The sequence below is a fragment of the Mustela putorius genome, unplaced genomic scaffold (assembly GCF_011764305.1).
Source record: "Mustela putorius furo isolate JIRA1106 unplaced genomic scaffold, ASM1176430v1.1 tig00000081_pilon_pilon_pilon, whole genome shotgun sequence".
In the NCBI taxonomy this organism is placed as follows: Eukaryota; Metazoa; Chordata; class Mammalia; order Carnivora; family Mustelidae; genus Mustela; species Mustela putorius.
The window spans coordinates 1,358,183-1,376,608 of NW_025421272.1; the positions used below are offsets into that span (position 1 = coordinate 1,358,183).

At 49.4% G+C, this 18,426-nt stretch overlaps 1 protein-coding gene across 11 annotated transcripts in view; it reads left to right on the plus strand.

Annotated features, from left to right (window-relative positions):
- Nucleotides 1-18,426, plus strand: part of SFI1 (SFI1 centrin binding protein) — a 98,072-nt gene that overhangs the window by 76,911 nt on the left and 2,735 nt on the right. For 9 of the 11 annotated variants that reach the window (XM_045066474.1, XM_045066441.1, XM_045066598.1 and 6 more), the window contains 12 exons: nt 8,222-8,303; nt 8,631-8,809; nt 9,800-9,875; nt 10,334-10,429; nt 10,874-10,950; nt 11,966-12,068; nt 13,396-13,492; nt 15,861-16,021; nt 16,417-16,491; nt 17,091-17,165; nt 17,289-17,465; nt 17,536-17,798. In XM_045066474.1, the coding sequence (XP_044922409.1) occupies nt 8,222-8,303; nt 8,631-8,809; nt 9,800-9,875; nt 10,334-10,429; nt 10,874-10,950; nt 11,966-12,068; nt 13,396-13,492; nt 15,861-16,021; nt 16,417-16,491; nt 17,091-17,165; nt 17,289-17,465; nt 17,536-17,798 (1,461 nt within the window). The remainder of the gene's footprint in view (nt 1-8,221; nt 8,304-8,630; nt 8,810-9,799; nt 9,876-10,333; nt 10,430-10,873; nt 10,951-11,965; nt 12,069-13,395; nt 13,493-15,860; nt 16,022-16,416; nt 16,492-17,090; nt 17,166-17,288; nt 17,466-17,535; nt 17,799-18,426) is intronic. The other 2 variants (XM_045066657.1, XM_045066695.1) reach the window with 2 other exon arrangements.

Here is an 18,426-nt window from a genome sequence, read left to right on the forward strand (position 1 = left end):
ACCCACCAGCAGATAGAATGCTGGTTGTTCCACCTCCTCATTAACATCTGGTTTTGACTTTTTTTAAATTATTTTTATTTTTATTAACATATGATGTATTATTTTCTCCAGGATACAGTTTTATTAATCATCAGTCTTACACAGTTCACAGCACTCACCATAGCACATACCCTCCTCAATGTCCACAACCCAGCCACCCTCTCCCTACCCCACCCCCAGCAACCCTCAGTTTGTTTTGTGAGATTAAGAGTCTCTTATGGTTGTTGTTGTTGTTTTTTTTTTAGATTTTATTTATTTATTTGACACAGAAAGAGAGCACAAGTAGGCAGAGCAGCAGGAAGAGAGAAAAAGGGGGAAGCAGGCTCCCTGCTGAGCAGAGAACCTGATGTGGGGCTTGATCCCAAGACCCTGAGATCATGACCTGAGGGGAAGGCAGAGGCTTAACCCACTGAGCCACCCAGGTGCCCCGAGTCTCTTAAGGTTTTTGACCATCTTTTTTTATTATTATTTTTTTTTTATTATTTTTTTTAAAGATTTTATTTATTTATTTGACAGACAGAGATCACAAGTGGGCAGAGAGGCAGGCAGGCAGAGAGAGAGGAGGAAGCAAGCTCCCTGCAGAGCAGAGAGCCTGATATGGGGCTCGATCCTAGGGATCATGACCTGAGCTGAAGGCAGAGGCTTTAACCCACTGAGCCACCCAGGAGCCCCTTTGACCATCTTTTTAACCGAGCCATTCTAGTGGACGTGGAGTTCCATCTCATTTCCCTGCTGACTAATAATATGGAGCATTTTTTTTTAATTTTTTATTTTTTATAAACATATATTTTTATCCCCAGGGGTACAGGTCTGTGAGTCGCCAGGTTTACACACTTCACAGCACTCACCAAAGCACAAACCTTCCCCAATGTCCATAACCCCACCCCCCTTCTCCCAACCCCCCTCCCCCCCAGCAACCCTAAGGCCAATCAGCCAGGATCAAAATTCTGTAGTTGGCAGTACCAAGTCAGATTGATTGCCTTGAAGGAAGGAATTCCAGAGGAATTCTGGAATGGTGCTGTTCCTGAGGGAAAGGAATTTGTAGGGTTTGAATCCTATGAAAGGATTCTGAAGGGGGGAAAGAGAAACAGGGATTGGTTTTGGATTGCTTGCTGTTTCTGAGGCAAAGGTAGGAGGGATAAGTGGGGTTCACTAGGGAGTACAGTTATGTGTATCCTCAGGAATAAGTGAAAACAGCAAAGCTTGTCTGGGGCATCGTGGTAAAGAAGCAGTAACCACTCCGAAGAGGCCCTTGTGGCATTTTACAGCTGCTGCCTGGCCTTTGAAGAAACCATGTTTCCTTGTAGCTGGCTTTATCAGTGTCTGTCCTGATCTGACTAATGGTTAGGCAGCTTTTCCTCTTTTCTGAATGAAATCAGTCTGAGCTAATTTTCTTTCTTTGAATTCCAGACAGAGTTTGACTGATTCAGCCTTTACCATGTGCTTATTGACCATTTGTATATCTTCTTTTGTGAAGTGTCTATTCAGTTCTTTCCCCTGCCTTTTAAAAAATTTGGGCTTTGTGTCTTTTTAAAAAATTATTGATTTTTCAAAGTTCTTTATATATTCTTTGTTGGATATATGTATTGAAAATATTTTCTTCCAGGGTCACCTGGGTGGCTCAGTGAGTTAAGCCTCTGACGCTTGGTTTTGGCTCAGATCATCATCTCAGGGTCCTGAGATCAAGTCCAGTGTTGTGCTCTGAGCTCAGCGGGGAGTCTGCTTGAGATTCTCTCTTCCTCCCCAACTTCCCCTCCCCATGTTAGCATGCTCTTTCTGTCTCTCTCTCTCAAATAATAAATCTTTAAAAAAAGAAAAAAGAAGAACATTTTCTTTTGGTAATGTGGCTTACATTTTTATTTTCTCACAGTATTTTTTTCATTGAGAGCAATATATTTAACACACACATATATATATATATATGGAAATGATCACAGGGTGGGGATCTATATATTAGCTAATATATATATTGAAATAAATTAACGGTATTTTTTGTTGAGCAGAAATGTTTAATTTTGTTACAGTCCAGTTCATCAAATTTTTTTCTAATCATAAAAGATCAGTGATTTGGGGGTTTTCCCTAAAAAATATTTGCCTACAGCCAGGATCTTGAAAGATATTTTCCAAAATTTTCTTTGGAAGCTTTATATTAAGTTTTACCATTTACATTTAGGTCTGTGATCATCCTGAATTTTTTCCATATATGGTATGAGGTAAGAGTCAAGGATTTTTTTTTCTGTTTTTCAGATTTTTCCAGCACTGTTTGTTGAAAAGACTTTTCATCCCCCCATTGAGTTCCCTTGGCACCTTTACTGAAAATCAGTTGTCCTTATAAGTTTGTATCTATGTTTGGACTTTCTCTTCTGTTTCATTTATCTGTTTGTTTATCCTTATGCCATTATCATACTCTCCTGATTTTTGTATCTTGATAGCAAGTTTTGAAATCGGTTCTTCAACTTTATTCCTCCTGGAATTTTCTTTTATTTGTTTGGGATTGCACTTAATCTGTATAGACATTTAGGGGAGATCGGACATCTCAAACTTACTGAGTCTTCAGTAAGTGTAAGTGAACATACACTTCTCCATTTATGCAGTTTTTCTTCAGTTTTTCTCAGTGTTTTATAACTTTGCATAGAAGTTTTGTATATATATTGTTCAATTTATTCCTAAAGACCTTTTTTTTAATATTCTTGTGAATAGAATTATTTTTTAAATCCATTCACTGTTTGTCCTAGTATATAGAAATACAGCTGAAACTTTTTGTTCTGTGACCTTTCTAAATTTACTTAATGGTTTGAGTCTTTTTTTTAATTACATAGTTTTCTGCATAAGTAATCCTGTTATATGCAAATAAGGACAACTTACTTTATCCTTTCCAGTCTGTAGGCTTTTATTTCTGTCTTCATTAGCTAGCATCTCTAATGAAGTATTGAATAGAGGTAATGAGAGGATACATACTTGTCTTTTTCCCAATCTTAGGGGGAAAACAAAAGCAGTCGGTATTTCACATTATTTTTGTAGATACCCTTTATCAGATTGAGAATATTGCCCTCTATTCATAGTTTATTGAGAATTTTTATTATGAAGGTGGTTAAATTTTGCCAGATGCTTTTTCAGCATTTATTAAGATGATCATATGTTTTCCTGATTTCACGTATTAGATCAGCCCTATATTTCTGAGACAAACCCCACTTGGTCATGATATATTATTTTTTTCATGTGTTGTTGATTTTTAAGATTTTATTTATTTATTTGACAGAGAGGGGGATCACAAGTAGGCAGAGAGGCAGACAGAGAGGAGGAAGCAGGATCCCGACCCAGCAGAGAGCCCAAAGTGGGGCTTGATTCCAGGACCCTGAGACCATGACCTGAGCCGAAGGCAGAGGCTTAACCCTCTGAGCCACGCAGGCACCCCAAGTGTTGCTGATTTTGATCTGTCAATGTTTTCTTAAAAATATTTACATGTATTTTCATGAGGGATCGTGGTTTTAGTTTTCTGGTATTTAAATTTGTTATGGAATTTGCTAGTGAAATTATCTGGACCTAGAGTTTCCTTTACAGAAAGGTTTTTGATTACAGATATAATTTTGAAAATAGATACAGAGGGGTTGCCTGGGTGGCTCAGTGGGTGAGGCCTCTGCCTTCAGCTCAGGTCTTGATCTCAGGGTCCTGGGATCGAGCCCGCATTAGGCTCTCCGCTCCGCTTGGAGCCTGCTCACCCTCCCTCTCTCTCTGCCTGCTGTTCTACCTACTGGTGATCTCTTTCTCTGTCAAATAAATTAATAGAATCTTTAAAAAAAAAAAAAAAGAAAGAAAGAAAAGAAAATAGATACAGAGCTACCAAGAGTTTCTTTTCATGTTAGTTTTGGTAAGCTCTGTTTTTCAAGGAATTTTTCATTCTATCCAAGGTGTTAAATATATTGGCAAAAAGCTTTCATGAAAGTGCCTTAATATACTTTTAATGTCTGTAGAATCTCTGATGATACATCCTTGTACATTCCTGATTTTGGTAATTTGTATTTTTTCTCTTTATTCTTTAAATTTTATTTATTTATTTCCCAGAGCAGGGGGGGGGGGGAGTGAGAGAGGGAACACAAGCAGGGGTAGCAGGAGGGAGAAACAGGCTTCCTGCCAAGCAGGGAGCCTGATGTGGGGCTCGATCCCAGGACCCTGGAATCATGACCTGAGACTGAGTCACCCAGGTGCCCTTTTCTCTTTATGCTTGATCAGCCTTGCAAAGAGTTATCATGGGTTTTTTTTTTAACTTTTGTTTGCTAATTTTTTTATTGTATATTTTTCTTACATTGATTCTAGCTCTTTATTTTGTATCTTTCTACTTACTTTGGATTTAATATGCCTTCCTTTTTTTTTTTTTTTTTTTAAAACATTAAGACAGAAGCACAAGGGCGCCTGGGTGGCTCAGTGGGTTAAGCCTCTGCCTTCAGCTCAGGTCATGATCCCAGGGTCCTGGGATCGAGTCTCACATTGGGCTCTCTGCTCATCGGGGAGCCTGCTTCCCCCCTGACCCTGTCTGTCTCTCTGCCTACTTGTGAACTCTCTCTCTGTCAAATAAATTTAAAAAAAAAAAAAAAAAAAAGATGGAAGCACAAATCACCCATTTTTTTTTAGAGTTTATTTTATTTTATTTTATTTTTAACAATCTTTACACCCAACATGGGGCATGAACTCACAACCCTGAGATCAAGAGATTCATGCTCCTACAGCTGAGCCAACCAGGCATGCCCACCCATTCTTTTGTTATTGGCAATAAATTATAAATTTTAAATCTGTCTCTTGTGAAAATTTTAAGCTGCAAGGTTTCCCTCTGCTTTAGCTTTATCCCACAAATCCTGACATGCTGTATTTTTATTATCATTCAACTAAAAATATATTCTGATTTCCTTTGTGACTTCTTTCTTGACCTGTGGTTTATTTAGAAATATGTTATTTGAGGGGCACCTGGGTGGCTCAGTGGGTTAAGCCTCTGCCTTCGGCTTAGGTCATGATCTCAGGGTTCTGGGATTGAGCCCCACATAGGGCTGTCTGCTCAGTGGGGAGCCTGTTTCCCCCCCCCCACCTGCCTCTCTGCCTGCTTGTGATCTCTCTCTCTCTCTCTGTCAAATAAATAAAATCTTAAAAAAAAAAAAGAAATCTGTTATTTAATATCCAAATAGGAATTTTCTTGATACATTATTGTTTTTAATTATTATTTAATCCATTGTGGCTAGAAAACGCCTTATATAACTTCAGTTTTTGAAATGTATTAATATGTTTTACAGCCGAATATATGTGGTCTGATTTGGTGCACCTTCGATGTGTACTTTATTTTTTCCTGTGTGTACCTTAAAAGGATATTTATACTATACTTGTTGGATACAGTGTTCTGTAAATGTCTGTTAGGACAAGCTGGTTGGTAGTCATCTTCAAATTTTCTGTATCCTTGTAGCTTTTTGTTTGTTGTTGGGTTTTGTTTGTTTTTTTTATGGTTATTTCATATTTTATTGGACTGATTACATTTCACCATTTGAGACATAAAGCTAACATAGGACTAAGAATGTAGAATAGGAAAGTGGGAGAAACCATCCACAAATTTGAGTCAACTTGAAAGGTCCATAAATCTTTGTGTTTGAATTGAAGGAAAAATCTGTTCAGAGCTGAAGAGAGGTCCTTGGTTTTTAACAAAAATCTCCTAAAGCCTTTATTAATACAAGAGTTAGTTTATGGAAAAACTCTGAATTGTGCAAAATCCCATTAGGCAGGAGAAATGGGCAGGATAGAAAGACATGGGCAGTGGGGGCAGCCAGTCTGCAGGCAGGATGTCTGGGCTGGAGGCCACGCCTCAGGTCCAGGACCTGTAGGTAGAACCAGGCTGGAAGAGAACTGTAGAGGCAGAGGTTATTGTGTTCACTCAGTCAAAGCCCTGGCTTTCCAGTCAGTCTCCAGGATGCAGATGCTTTCCTCAGGCAAGGTATTTGTTTGTTTTTTAAGTATTTTATTTATTTGATAGAGAGAGATGGCAAGAGTGAGCATAAAGCAGAGTGGGAGAGGGAGAAGCAGGCTCCCCACTGAGCAGGGATCCCAGGACCCCAGGATCATGACCTGAGCTGAAGGCAGACAGTAAACCAACTGAATCACCCCCCACCTTAGTTTTTTTGTTTGTCTGTTTTTTCTATCGATTACTAGAGAGAAGTGTTAAAATTCTCTAGCTATGATTATGGATTTTCTATTTTTCCTGATAATACTACCAGTTTTACTTCATGCGTTTGGAATCTCTGTTATTTGGTCCATGTATAGTTTAGATTGTTATGTTTTCCTCATGAACTGTCCCTTTTTATCATTTTGAAATGAACCTCCTTATTTTTGGTAATATTTCATTTCTCAAAACCTGCTTTGACTTTTATTAAAATATCCTCAGCAGCTTTTTCTGTATTTATAGTTTATGTGGTTTACCTTTCCCTCTATTTGTCTTCATATTTAATAAAGCTTTCCTCTTATGTCTTTTTTTTTTAATCTAGTCTGACAATCTCTGCTTTTTTATTTTCATTTATTTATTTATTTGAGAAAGAGTGACCAAGTGAGCATGAAGGGGTTGGGATGGGGAGAGGGAGAGGGGGAATCTCCCAGGCAGTCTCCACACCAAGCATGGAGCCCAGCTTGGGGCCTGATCCCATAACACTGAGCTCACAACCCAAGCCAAAGCTGAGTCAGATGCTCAACTGACTGCACTACCTAGGGATTCCTGACATCTCTGCTTTTTTTTTTTTTTTTAAGATTTTATTTATTTACTTGACAGACAGAAATCACAAGAAGGCAGAGAGGCAGGCAGAAAGAGAGGAGGAAGCAGACTCCCTGCGGAGCAGAGAGCCCAATGTGGGGCTCGATCCCAGGACCCTGGGATCACGACCCGAGCCGAAGGCAGAGGCTTTAACCCGCTGAGCCACCCAGGCGCCCCACATCTCTGCTTTTTAATTAAAGTGTGTGGTTCATTTACATTTAATGTAATTGGTGTGGTTGGGCCGAAGCCTACATCTGTTTTTTGTTTCTCTGTTTCCCCTTTCCTGCATTGGCTTTTTATACCTTTTGTATTTTGTATTTATCATTTTATTTTATTTTTAAATGTTTTATTTATTTGATAGAGCAGGGAGAGAGAGAGGGCACAAGCAGGGGGAGCAACAGGCAGAGAGAGGAGGAAGCAAATTCCCCACTGAGCAGGGAGCCTTATGTAGGGCTTGATCCCAGGTTTTAAGTGAGGTACACACTTGCAGTGTGCAGGGTGTGTGTGAGCGTGCCTCTGAGGTCTCTACAGGTTCTAGAAAGCTATAGATGCATACATTCCTTCCCCTGCAGTCTTGAACTCTATTCTCTGCCCCAACTGAGTGAGACTGGCCTGTTCTGCTTGAACTCAGTGGCCCTGCCCCTGGTGTTCAGAACGTGCCCTCAAGGCAGAAAGCCTGGGCGGCCACAGGGCTCACCTTACTTGCTTCTCAACTCTAAGGATCACAGTCTATGTTGCCTCTTGTCCAGGGCCTGAAAACAGTTGCCTCGTGTATTTTGTCCCGTGCTTTTGCCAACGCATGGCTCCTAGTGGCTGTTGACCAGTGCTGCGTTTGTGGGCCTTCGCATCATTGTGCTGAGTGGGGAGGCCGAGGCAGAGGTGACAGAGCAGTGGTTCTCAAACCTGTCTCCCTGTCTACCTCACATGGAACACTTCTTTTAAATATTCTTTCCTGTGGCCCACTTCAGACTTGCTTGGTCAGCCCTGGAGACCTGGCCTCTGTTTTTAACCACTTCCCCTAAGTATTTGTGTAACAGCAACCAGGCCGGTCAGCCCGGACTAGAAAGGATTTCAGTACTGACCATTGAGCACTGTTGGTATTTCAGTGTGGAACTGAACTAATGAAGAGCCAGTGTCTCAAAGTCAGTCTTATTCATACTGTGCAAATGCTTGGCTGACACCAGAAACAACTTGGAGAGGACTGGGTCGTTCATGGGGCTTTTTGGCCACTGCTGTCTGCTTTCCTTCTCTTTCTCTTTCCTTCCTCTCCCATCTCAACTTATTCACCTTTTAATAGCCTAAGGGAAAAAAACCCCAATTATTTGGAACTTCTCATTCTTTTTCATAGTGATTTTGTTTTATCTTCAGTGCTTTGTTTCCCATTATTGTTATTATTTATCTTTTTAGGGAGACGTTGGAGAAGCAAGTATTTGCTATTTGGTGGCAGAAGATGTTTCAGCATCGAGAAAACCGCTTGGCGGAGAGGATGGTAAGTGGCCGTCCCTGAGGAGGTGCCTGGAACGGGCAGGACTTGCTTCAGACTTTGCGCTCACTGTCTCCTCTGCTCGGGATGTCACCCAGACCCACATTGCGGGGCGTCCTGCCTGTGACCAGGACTCACAAGGCAGGGCAGGGCAGGGCCTGGGACATCTGTTGCTCTTGTCAGTGGAGTTTACATATGACTTCTGGGCCAAGGCAGCTCGTTAATGCCCATCTCTTTGGCCTTGGTCAGTAATTGTGGCCTATAGACTCTTCCTGGCTTCTATGCCCCCAGCTGCTGGACCGACTCTGTTCTCTCCCTGCCATCCTGCCCCAGGCCATCCTTCACTCAGAGCGGCAGCTCCTGCAGAGGTCCTGGTCCACGTGGCACCAGCGGGCAGCAGCACAGCACCGGGAGCGGCAGCGGACAGCAGCGGCCTCGGCCCACCGCCGCCACCACCAACTCAGGAGGGCTTTCTGCATCTGGAGAGACAGTGCCCGAGGGCTCAGAACAGAGTGAGGGGCCGCTTCTGCCCCTGATGCTCTTCCCCTCTCAGGCCAGCTTCGACCATAGTGGTAGACTCTCAGCTCTGAGTGCCTGTTGGAGGGTTGTGTTAGTCTAGATCCTGGTTTTAAGTTCCAGAAATTTTGCCTGATATAGTCTATACAGAACCAGGGCTGTAGTGGGAGGATCCTGGGGTATTTCATGGAGCTCCCAGCCTCAGGAACTCGACTAGGGACAGACATGCTCCATGGATCTGAGGTCCTATCCACTGGATGCATCTCACTCACTGGGTGGGGTCCAGTGTGACCACGTCCAGAAAATAGACTGATGAGCCCGTTTCAGGATAGCTGAGCACAGGACCAGCAGCTGTGGCCTAGGGGCAGGTGGTGGCAGTTTTTACCACACCATATGGTTGGAGACAGGGTGGGGCAGACAGCCCACATGGACACAGCAGACACTGTCCTGCTTTTAATGCTGTTCTGCATCCACTTTGTGCTGTGAGGATCTCCCCACTCAGATTCTGGCCACATTTAATCTCCTGAGTCGCCAGCACATGAGTGTACTTCAGTGTACATGAACCCTGTCAAGGTTGGCTCCGAGAATTTGAGTAGATGCTCACTTTCCTGAGGGGAGAGCCCAAATCTTGGCAGCTCTTCAGAGGTCTTTTTTTTTTTTTTAATATTTTATTTATTTATTTATTTGAGAGCATGAGTAAGAGAGCATGCTCACAAACAGGGGCAAAGAGAGAGGGAGAATCAGGCTCCTTGCTGAGTAGGGAGCCCAACCCAGGGCTTAATCCCAGGACCCTGCGATCATGACCTTTAGCCAAAGGCAGACACTTAACTGAATGAGCCATCCAGGTACCCCCAGAGAAGGTCTTGATTCCTCCCTCCCCACTAATTTAAGAACCACTAGACAGTGGCCCGGGACTGTGAGGGGTGTGGGTGGAAAAAGCCCTGGCCAGGTCCAGGCTGCAGTGCTGACTCCAGCCATCCCCACAGGAAGACGGGCCTAGTGCTGGCTGCAGAGTTCCACTCCGCACGGCTCCTGCACCGGGCCTGGAACAGGTGGAAGGAGGTGAGGCTTTGGCACAGATGCCACCACGTGTGGTTGTGGACAGGTGGAGCTGGGTGTCAGCGTGACTCGGAACGGGCATGTGGGCTTGTCTTCCACCCCTCGGCAGCCACCTGCCTCTGAGCACGGGAGACAGGCTAGGCAGCAGAGGGGCAAGCACTAACCTGGTTTCCTGAGGTGACTGGCTCAAACTCCCATGTTCTTCGGTTCTGGTCTGAACTCACTGAACCTAAAATTCTTGGTCTAACCATTTGCAGGCATCCTACTCAGGGTAAAAAGTGTGTCAGCTGCCTAATGGCTTGAGCCTGAGTCAGGCTCTTGCCCCATCTGATCCCCACAAAGCCCCTGAGAGATACCTAGTCATAGATGAGGCCTTGGCAGGGTGGGTGGGGCAGGTGAGAACCCCACGGGTGAAGATGGCAGCATGGCTGAGCCCCTCCTGGCCCCCACTCTGTCCGCAGGGCCTGGCTCTGCGCATTGCCGAGCGGTGGAAGCTGACGCGCGCCCGCCTGCACCACCGGTGCACCTTGCTGCGGGGGGCGCTGTGCTCCTGGGTGGTAGGGGCTTCTGCTGGTCCCTCGGTCACCCCTTGCCTCGGGTGGGATGGGGGTGGGGTGGGGATCTTGTGTCCCTCCCTCGGTCTCCCTGCCCCTCCCAGAGGAGTCCCATAAGCCTCCGAGTGCCCACGACGGTGGGTCTCTCAGCCACGGGGCTGAGCTCTGGCTTCCTTGCTTGGCAAAGTAAAAATGAGTGCCCTCTGGGGGGCCAGCCTCCACATCAAAGTGACCCCTTGTCCAGGAGGCCAGTGGCCTGACTTGCTAGGTGAGGACTTCGTAAGACCATCTTCTCTGTTATCCAGGTGCTCTACTGGCGTGGGACTCGGAGCTCTAGGCCAGTGCCCACTTCCAGCATCGCACCCCCTGGGAGGAGGGCCCCGGTTGAGGGAGGGATAAAGGAGGGAACTGGGCCCTGCGCCCGCCATTCCTCTCGGTCTCCCACAGACTTATCAGAGCCAGGTTCGGAGCATCCTCCAGGAGGTGGCAACCAGGGAGAGGCAGCACAAGGGGCGGCTACTGCGGTGAGTCTCCCCGGCATCTCCCAGAGGGCCTCAGGATCAGGGCGCCCGCTCCAGCCCCAGGCAGGGCCAGGCTGGTGTGGAGGGAGGGCAGCCCGGCTCCTTGCACTGCTCACAGCATTGCTGGGCTTTGCCACAGCAAGCACTCCATTCATTGGGTCACCCCGTGTCTGGAAGCTGCTGTGTGTAGACTGGGGCCTTGAGGAGGCAGCTGTCAACCTGGGCATCTGTGAGAGCCCCCCCTTGTCTTGCTCCTGTCAACACTCTTCCCTCCTCTACAAGATTCTGTGTCTCCCCCTCCAGAGCTGCAGGGACCCCCTGTGCCTCAGCCTCCACTCAGTTGCCTCCCTGCTTGGCTCTCCAGGCCTTCCACGGATTCCAGAGGCATCTCTCACAGCCTTGGAGGTCACTCGCTCTCTCTGTTCCAGCGCCTGCTAAACCAACCTCTCACACTCTCCTTCCTGGCAGGCCTCCCTCATTCCACTCTTTTCCTTCCTCCGTATTTGTTCAGCACATGGTATTCCAGGCCGCCTGTGGGAGGTGGGCCTTGTGGACTTACCACTTCTACCCTCCTTCAGGGAGGTCCCCATCCAGCCCCTCAGGCAGAGGGAGTGAGAAAGATGGAGTCGCTGAGCGAACTCTGCAGCAAGTGCGGGGCAGGGGCCGACGGCCCTCCGCCACCTCCCGTCTATGTGCCTTACTGTGGTGTGACTCACCTGTACTGTTACTGCCTGGTCACCACTGTGTGTCACGTACATGCACGAGGACATAGTATTTGGTCTTGTTCACCGTGGTGCCCCTGGGGCTCCCCCAGTGCCTGGCACAGAGCAGAGGCTCACCAGCCCTGTGTCGAGTGTGTCACCATAAATATGGCTGTTGGTGAGACTGATATTCTTAGGTACAAGGAGTCTGTCCTCAATTGAGGAGTGGGCAGAAGAAGCGGGAATGACTCACAGGAACCTCCCCCATCTCATACGCACTGCTGACACCCTCATCTCCCCGGCCTGTGTTCCTGCAGGAGTGTGTTCCGTCGCTGGAGAGAGAACACCCTGGCCCGTGTGCACGAAGCCCAGCAAAGCTCCCGAGCACGCGCTCACTACCAGCGAACCTTGTGTTCCAAGGTGAGGCCTGGGGAGACCAGCTGGTTGCCCAGGAGGGTTTGGGACCTCGCTCCTGCGAGGGGGTCACCCCGAAGCTAGGCACTGAACAAGGAACCCAGGACATGGGCTCACTCATCCTCCTCCATGCAGGTTTTGTTTTTTTTTTTTTTTTTGCTGGATTATGAACCAATATCTGTTAAAACAAAAACACAGTGAGCACACTGGTTCTTATCAGAACCAGTACTTCCGGGCGCCTGGGTGGCTCAGTGGGTTAAGCCGCTGCCTTCGGCTCAGGTCATGATCTCAGGGTCCTGGGATCGAGTCCCGCATCGGGCTCTCTGCTCAGCAGGGGGCCAGCTTCCCTTCCTCTCTCTCTGCCTGCCTCTCCATCTACTTGTGATTTCTCTCTGTCAAATAAATAAATAAAATCTTTAAAAAAAGAAGGAAAAAAAAAAAGAACCAGTACTTCCTACACATGTGGAATTTTCCACTGGGACAAGCCATGTCAGTGTGGCCCTCCTTCTCTTCATCTGTCAGAGGATGTTCATTGTGGCTGATTTTGTGGCTGCAGAGGATTTCTCAAAAGTGTAGAGCACCCCGGGAATGTGAGATTGTTGGTCATCATCTGTGGGAAGTGGCCCCAAAATGCCACCTGGTGGGGCCTGTCCTATGTGCTGCAAGAGGAAGGGCGTGCCAGCTCACGACCCTATGAGGAAGGCGTATTATGCAACAGGGTAGTTCAGAAATGAAGGGACAGCAGTGGTCCCGGCACTGGGGGCTGTTTTAGAGAGGATTTTTGCCAGGAACTCTGAACAGCAGTGGTTCTCCCACTGGAAGGCCGGGGAAGACTGGTCCTGACAACTTGGAAGCCTCCAGAGGGTGAAGAACTGTGACAAAGTCAAGGCCTAGTCTGCTGTCAGACTTGCTTGGCTTCCGGCTGGGAAGGGAGGCCTTTTTTGCAGAGAATGGGATTTGTGCCTAAGGAGCTGGGGAGCGGGCAACCCCGGCTGCTTGACTTCTTTGTAAAGTGCTCTGCTAGTGTGATTTCATGGATTGCATGAAGATGCACGCATCTGATGTACAGCTTCGTTCAACACCTAATAATGGAACAAATGCCCATGGGACGCCTTGACTTCTTGATGGCGTGCTCAGAAGTTGAACTCCTATAGAACAGTTCATTGCCTGGGATACTTTGCTTCCTGTGGGGACTGGGGGCTTTGGTCCATGGCCTGGGGTCTGTGCTGCTGGCCGGTGTTTTCCGGAACATGTGTGGGTGCCATGTCCCTGCTCAGCCCCACAGCGCTGGGTGTCCCGGGAAGTCAGGCTCTGCTCTTCATCTGTCCCTTAGGTCCTGGTGCAGTGGCGGGAGGCTGCATCCGTGCAGATATACTACCGACAGCAGGAGGACTGTGCCATTAAGGAGGCCCAGAAGGTGCTGGATAGGGGTGAGTGGAGTTCCTGGCAGCTGGGGAGGGGACTCTGAAGGACATAGAACTGTCTCGTGTTCCATCTCTTCCCCCTCAGTCTTTGTATTCTTCTACCCTGAGTTTTCTGTTGCTGAGATAACAGTAATGCGGACTGGGAGGTTTCCACCAGCAGAAGATTGTTCTCTTGGCCTTCTGGAGGCCATGTCTGAAACTGGGGTGTTAGCGGGGCCAGATTCCTGTGAAGGCTGGAGGGGAGAATCTTTCCTTGCCTCTTTCAGCCTCTGACAGCCCCAGCAGTCCTTGGTGTTTACTGGCTCACAGACCCATCCCTCCAGCCTCGGCCTCTGCGGGCACAGGGCTATCTGCCCTACTACCACGTCTCTCAGAAGGACGCCAGTCCTCCTGGGTTAAGGGCCTGCCCTGCTCCAGGGTGGCGTCAGCTGACTACACTGACCGTCTTGCCGAGTCACAGCAGTTCGGAGGTTCAGGATGAGGCTCCGGGTTTGGGAGGAGGGGTAACCATTCAACCCAGCGTGTCACAGCGTTCTCTTCCCAGCCAGTTGCCAACCAGTTGATGTTCAGGTGTAAGACCGAGCCTTAGTATCTGATCCTCATGAAGGAATCAAGGGGAGGGAGTTTGCTTCCTTGTGTCGCTGGGTCCTTGTGTGTTCAGGGAGTAGTGGCCTTGGGCAGCCTGACTCCCTGCTGTACAGAGAGCCTGGGGAAGACCGTCAGATAGGAGCACAGGTGAGATGCAGGGAAACTGAGGCCCATGGCCCTGCAGTAGGGACATGAGCAGTGGTTAGAATAAATGACAATACAACCGGAAATGAAAACAAATTTTTTAAATCGGACTGGAGGGAAGACAGGTCAAGTTGTTGGTTTGCTCCAGGACAAAAACTGATAAACTGGTTTGGTTCTGACTGCACTATTTATGTGGCTAAACACACATCTCTGCTTTCCTTTGGACAGAACCCTGGGGGTCAAACATCCCGCACCTACTCCACGCTAGTGTGCTTCTCTGTGTCCTTAAGCTGCCCCCCCACCCCAGAAACCAGTGCTGTTTCCAGGTGTCTCCCAAGAAAGAAGTTGAGGGGTTTGGCCCATTCTGGGGCCTCTGTTTGGGCAGAGTTTTGGCATCAGCACTGCAGAGGCCTTGCCAGTGGGGGTCAGGTGGCCATAGCAGGTGTTAGAGGGGACAGGCACAGGCTGCACCCTGGACTGCAGGACCGAGGGGCAAGCAGCTTTCCATGGAAGGTGTTGGGTGGCACACGGTGGGCCCTGGGATTGCTGTGTCCTTTACAGGTGGTACAAGGATTTGGGAGACCACAAGACAAGACACTGTGTTCTCGGCACATAGCAGATGTGCACTCAGTGCCTGCGGAACCATTTCTGGGCTTAGTTAAGGCCTCGAGTCTCAGGCACACCTTGGCAGCCCGAGGGCGGGGCTGAGTGCTAGAGGAGGAGGAGTTCAGGGTAATGTGTCCTAAGACACATTCAACAGAGTGTCTGATACGGGCAGGGTCAGGTGCTGGCTGTGTGGCCCCATTAAGGCCTCTCTGAGCCTCAGTTTCCCCATCTGCAAAATGGAATAATAGTAGCTGCCTTGTGGGGTTGTCGTAAGGACCCAGTGAGAGGTACACCCTGGAAGCAGTATGCAGGAAGTATCAGCACTTGGTCCTAAGGCTTTGCCTCCAGGCCTACAAACCTGCCTTCCCTGCCCCCTCCAGCAGTTCCCAGAGGACACCCCCATCTTGGCATCAGTGCCTTAGTATCTGTTGTCTATAAAAGAAACTTGTCTCAGGGCTTAAGAAAAGGGAAAAACCTAAAAGAAAAAAAAATAGAAGAAGAAGAGGAAAGTGCTTGCTCCCCCTTGAGAATCTGGTGACACAGAAACAAAATGCATGCAGTAGCCTCCGCCTGCTTGCAGCACCCAGAATAGCAGACGCTGTGCCTCCTCCAAGGCCTGGTTGGAGCAGCTTAGACTCTCTGAGCCTGGGTTTCCTCCCAGGCCAAATAGGGCCATGGCCCCCCATTCCTTCAGACACAGAGTCTTGTCCTCCAGGTGTCCAGTGGCCTTCCATGGGCTGCTTCATGGGGGTACTACAGACACGTGGTCACTGTCGACAGGCGGGTGGTTCTGGCTGACTCTTTGGGGGCACAATAGTAAACGGCACACCAGGTTCTGGTCCCCAGGGTGCTCATGGCCACTGAAGGTGGCCACAGCTGTCAACACACAGCGGCCACCGTCCCCATGTGGCGGTTTCACCGAGTGGGGGCTGACACCCCAGCTCTACCCCGACACAACCTTTTCAGCTCTCTGAACCTTGCAGATTCGTTTGTAGAAACCTCCAAAAAAGTAAACACTGACTTGGATCTGCCTTAGGTTGTCTCAGGACGTGGTTTCGGCGCTGGCGGGACCGAGGCCAGAGGGCGGCCCAGCAGAGAGCCCAGCTCAGGAGGGCGGCTGCACACCATGGCTGGCGGCTGCTGCTGCAAGCTCTGGCCCAGTGGAAGGCACACCATCTGGGCTGCATCAGGAAGCGGGTGAGGCAAGCGGCGGCTCCTGGGCCAGGAGACCACCACCTGGGGAAGAGGAGGGCTCTGTGGCAGAACCCACGACTGCCAGGATGGGTGCTGGGTGGTTGCCGCCCTGCAGGCACAAGGCTGCAGGGACCTTTCTGGGAAGGCTGAGGGAAGCCAGCCTCTGGGTCGGGTCTCCCCCAGGCACCAGATGGCCCAAGAGGGAAACCTAGCTCATCCTGAAGGGTGGGGTGTCAGAGCTCGATGCTCCTGCCTGGTACAGGAAGCCTTAGCTTCATCCAGGACTCTTCTTGGAGATGGGAGGACAGTTCTCTTGGGCCGAGAGCCTTTCACCACAAGGCTGTGCCCAGATGACTGGGATGCAGGGCCCTGACTGCTTTTAGCTGCTCTCTCTCCAGCTCCTGCAAAGGCAGGGTGCCCAGCTCCTGGCCCAGACCCGCAGCCGGGCCTGCTTCCGCCAGTGGAAACAACAGGTGGGAGCCAAGGAGAAGCCCCTTCCCCCTCCCACTGCCTCCTGAACCCACATTTATTATTTTTATTTATTTAATCTCTATACCCAACATGGGGCTCAAACTCACAACCCCAAGATCAAGAGTCACATACTCCATGGCACCCCCACATTTAAAATTTTTAAATTCCACCCTTGTCGGAGGGCTCCCCCAACCCTGGTCATTTCCCGGCACTGCCCAGTTCCTTCCATCTGTGACCTATACAAGCCCATCACTTCAGGGCCCTGTTTCTACAGTGTCACATTAGGGTATTATCCAAAAATTAATATGAATGCATTTTAAGTCTTCACCAAGGACGTGCTAAAACACCAGGCAGGGTTGCATCGTGCCCAGCAGACCTTCCTGTGCCCAGCACTCTGCCCCACTCACTCCCTTCCCCCAGAGCTCTGCCTTTGTTCTTCCCAGAGGATCACTCCTTGGTCCACCAACTCAGGGCCAGGCAGCACTGGGCCCTTCCCAGTGGAGGGAGGGCAGCCTTACTAGAAAAGGGTCTCAGAGTGACCAGGTCCCTTTGGTCAGAGTGGCCTCCCTGACTTCCATAATCTTCTTTTTCTGGCACATAGCTGGCGAACAGGAGGCGGGAACAGCAGGGCACAGCCCGGGCCCTGTGGTTCTGGTCCTTCTCACTACAGGCAAAGGTAATAGGGGCTCCACACCCAGCTGTCCCTGTACGCCTCGGGGGAGGCCAGGGTGGGTCGTGGGCACAGCCCTGGGGGGAGCCTTAAGCAGGGAGAACTGGGCCTCCTCTCCTCTCTCTGGAGGTGTGGGCCTCGTGGCTGGGCTTTGTGCTGGAGAGGAGAAGAAAGAAGGCGCGTCAGGAGCAGGCCGTACAGGCCTACCAGCAGCAGCTCCTCCGGGAGGGTGCCACACGCCTTTTACGGTTCGCGGGTGGCATGAAGGCCCTCCGGCAGCAGCTGCATGCCCAGCAGCAGGTGCAGGTGAGGGTCCCCTGCCTTCTCACGGGGAGCAGGTCAGACACAGCACGACTTGACCAGACGCCCGTTGCAGGCGGCTCACAGTCTCCACCGTGCGGTCCATCGCTGTGCCATGCTCTGGAAACAGAAGGTTCTGGGCCAGGACAGGGAGACTCATCCTACCACATCCACCATGCCCAGGAGGAGAGTGACATTTGACAGTCCCCTTTCCAGCTATGTTGCAGCTGGGGCTGGGGATGCTGCTCCGGAGACCAAGAAGCCACCAGTTCCTCATGGGCCCTGGGGGGCTCGGGGCAGCCTGTCCCTGGCTGCTGGGGATCCCCACCTCCTAGAGCTGTGAGTAGCCCATCCCTCGCCTCTTCCTCCTTGCTTTTTGCCCGGAGCAGAAATTTGCACTACACAAGGAGGGAGGTCCCAACTGAACCGTGTGGACCCCTTTCTCTAGCAGGATCCTGTCCCTCCCATTCCATCAGCCCCAAATAAAGGGACCGCAGCCTCTGTTCCTGCAGAATGTGGGGGAGAGAACATGTAGTTTTTAAAAAAGGAATCGGCTGTCGGGCAGCCCCGCCCTCACGCCCCCAGACCTGCCAGTCACCCTGCTTCTCCCCTTCCGACCAGGAAACCCCACTGTTTGTAACCTGGCCCATCCCTGCACACCGGGCTGACCCAGCTGTTGGCTCCCAGAGTGACCGGCACTGCCTGAGCCTCAGTCTGCTTCCCTTGGCTCCGGATCCCAACAGGGCCTGACCCGGAAGAGTCAGGAAGAGTGTGCTCCTCCTCTGACGTGGGAGGGGCACCTGTGTCACTGGGTAGCTGCAGAGGTCAAATGAAATGAGGCGGGTGAGGCACCTCCACGACATCAAGCTCACTTCATTGGAATTACTGAAAGTACTCTGTGGCCCAGGTCCACTCCCCGTCACCTGCGGATCGTAGACCAGCAGTTTCCGTTTCCCTATAAGATTGG